This window comes from Ostrea edulis, chromosome 4 (genome assembly GCF_947568905.1).
Source record: "Ostrea edulis chromosome 4, xbOstEdul1.1, whole genome shotgun sequence".
Taxonomy (NCBI): Eukaryota; Metazoa; Mollusca; class Bivalvia; order Ostreida; family Ostreidae; genus Ostrea; species Ostrea edulis.
Genome location: NC_079167.1, coordinates 85,306,941 through 85,309,989, shown reverse-complemented (window position 1 = coordinate 85,309,989; position 3,049 = coordinate 85,306,941). Strand labels below are relative to the sequence as shown.

Sequence of the window (3,049 nt, the reverse complement as noted above, 5' to 3'; positions counted from 1 at the left end):
CTTTCACTGTTTATAGCCAGGTACCCCTTTTACACTTGGGTGGAGTGAGAAAATTCATGTAAAGTGCCTTTCCCAAGGACACAACGTCAGCCCTGCCGCGGCCAGGACTCAAACCCACAACCTTTCGGTCGAGAGTCTGACGGCCTAACCACTCGGCCACCGACGCCGATAGATAGGCCAAAGAACCGCTAACTCGCTTCTTAACAATTATCATATACACATACATCCCAAAGACAAAGATTAATATGCTGTGCACTTAAGAACTCACCTTTGGTTGAAAAATGTATAAGTTTGAAAGATAGTTTCATGTTAAAATTTATGACAAGTAAACATGCTTAGTATAATACTGCGACATTGTACAAACATTTCACGATGTACGTGCATCAGTATCAAAGTCAACCTGTTTTATACTAAAAGGGAAAGGCAACCAAATTTTTTTTTTTACATAATAAATGATAAGATTAATTATATGATGGTCGAGGCCTCTGCTGGTGGACTGTTAGTCCCGAGGGTCTCTACAGCCCAGTAGCTAAGTAATTCGTTACTAGCTTGAAAATACGGATGTATATTTAATTGCATTGTTAAAATTTAGAAATTCATTTCAAAATTAAGGATGATATCTCCCTCATGCATAGCTCTGATTCTTGGACGAGTTTGGCTCCAATTTTTTTTTTGGCACTCTAATTTTCCTTTTAGCTCTTACAAGTTTTTTGTCATTTCGAATTTCCAAACAATGTGGTTAGGGTTGCCTTTCCTTTTAATTACATATACATAGGATCATCTGAAATATGAAACAATAAAAAGCACCAAATACCAAACCCATTAATTTCTACTGGTAAGTTTTCTAATGAAAACAATCAACAGAGATCCATGTATATATTTACTTCATACACATACTTCTGACAGCTCACATGTGCACATTTTGTTTTGTTCCTGCTTAGTAAGACAATCCTTCACTGTACAGTGATGGCCGAATATCGACTGAGTGTTTTTAATGTCCTGAGGACACACACTGTCTTCACAGCATCAATATTTACACATCTCTCTGCACAGTTCATGAATCCTGACAAAGTTGTCATTGTGTATTGTATCACAGAAGTCTTTAACCACACCACTCATTCCTTGAAATCCATAAACAGTCGTAGTTTGTACGATGTATCACTGGGTAAATCCAGGTTTCTGCAAAATCATAGAAAATTTATCAAACATTTAGAATCTGATGCCTTTTACTTTTTTAATCTACTATTTCAAGAAAAAAATATTCTTGACATCTTGACATGGATCAAAGCTGTTGTCCACTGTATGATGAAATGAAATATTGTACAGTCTGATGACATGAAATATTGTACAGTCTGATGACATAAAATACTGTACTGTTGGGTGAAACAAACCTTACTTACAGTTCTCATGAATTATTATCTAACAACAAATAGAAACCTCCCTAATAACACAGGCATGGAGAGGGCTGCCCAATCCTATTTATGTGCTACCTCTATATATAAATCAATATAAAAATCTATTTATGTGCTACCTCTATAGATAAATCAATAAAAAAACCTATTTATGTGCTACCTCTATATATAAGTCAATATAAACAAGAGGCCCATGGGCCACATCGCTCACCTGAGTCACCTTGGTCCATATCAGAGGACTTTCCATATATATTTGCATGTAAAACCGTAGTCCCTATTATGGCCCCAACATACCCCTGGAGGCCATGGTTTTTGCAAACTTGAATCTACACTATGTCAGAAAGCTTTCATGTAAATGTGAACTTCTTTGGCCCAATGTTCTTGAGAAGAAGATTTTTAAAGATTTTTCCTATATATTTGTATGTAAAATTTTAATCCCCTATTGTGGCCCCATCCGACCCCCAGGGGCCAGGATTTTAACAATTTAGAATCTGCACTATATCAGGAAGCTTTCATATAAATCTCAGCTTTTCTGGCTCAGTGGTTCTTGAGAAGAAGATTTTTAAAGATTTTTCCTATATATTTTGTATGTAAAACTTTGATCCCCTATTGTGGTCCCATCCAACCCCCGGGGGCCATAAGTTGAACAAACTTGCATCTGCACTATGTCAGGAAGCTTTCATGTAAATTTCAGCTCTTCTGGTCCAGTGGTTCTTCTTCATCAGATTTTTAAATGACTACTCTATTTTTACCTTTTCTTGATTATCTCCCCTTGGAAGGTGGCCTGGCCCTTTATTTTAAGAATATAGAATTCCCTTTACCTAAGGATGCTTTGTGCCAATTTTGGTTGAAATTGGCCCAGTGGTTTTTGAGAAGAAGTCAAAAATGTTGAAAGTTTACAGACGGACGTACGGCAGACAGACTGTGGACTACGGGTGATCAGAAAAGCTCACTTGAGCTTTCAGCTCAGGTGAGCTAAAAACGGGGCCACCATATAACTGAAAAATTGTTGAGTGTGGCGGAAAGCATCAATCAATCAATCAATCCTACCCCCGGGGGACATGATTTAACAAACTTGAATCTGCACTATGTCAGGAAGCTTTCATTTAAATTTCAGCTCCTCTTGCCCAGCGGTTTTTGAGAAGATTTCTAAATGACCCCACCCTATTTTTGCATTTTTGTGATTATCTCCCCTTTGAAAGGGTCATGGCCCTTCATTTGGACAAACTTGAAAGCCCTTCACCCAAGGATGCTTTGCGCCAAGTTTGGTTGAAATTGGTCCAGTGGGTCTAGAGAAAAAGATGAGAATGTGAAAAGTTTATAACAACGACAGACAACGGACAAATATTGATCAGAAAAGCTCAACTTGAGCCTTCGGATCAGGTGAGCTAAAAACTACATTGCATCTCTGCATTTAAATCTAAGCATACTCATAATATTTGTGCAATTCTACAAATTGATATTTCAACTTACAGTAAATGAAGTCCGAACATGTTGATGATTCGGCAGGGATTTTCCACACCATTTTGGGAATGGGGCCTGGGCCTTTAGAATTGGGAATTTTAACGCCATTTTGTCCAAATTGGGAATTTTAGAAATTCACAGTTTTACAACATATTTCTTAAAATACGCTTTTT

The 3,049-nt window shown here is 37.4% G+C and overlaps 1 protein-coding gene across 2 annotated transcripts in view; it reads right to left on the bottom strand.

Moving 5' to 3' along the window:
• Positions 1-297: 297 nt before the first annotated feature.
• LOC125667899 (nucleoporin NDC1-like) overlaps positions 298-3,049 on the bottom strand; it is a 25,382-nt gene continuing 22,630 nt past the window's right edge. For both annotated transcript variants that reach the window (XM_056164049.1, XM_048901577.2), the window contains one exon: positions 298-1,179. In XM_056164049.1, coding sequence (XP_056020024.1) covers positions 1,116-1,179 — 64 coding nt within the window. In that variant the 3' untranslated portion in view covers positions 298-1,115. The remainder of the gene's footprint in view (positions 1,180-3,049) is intronic.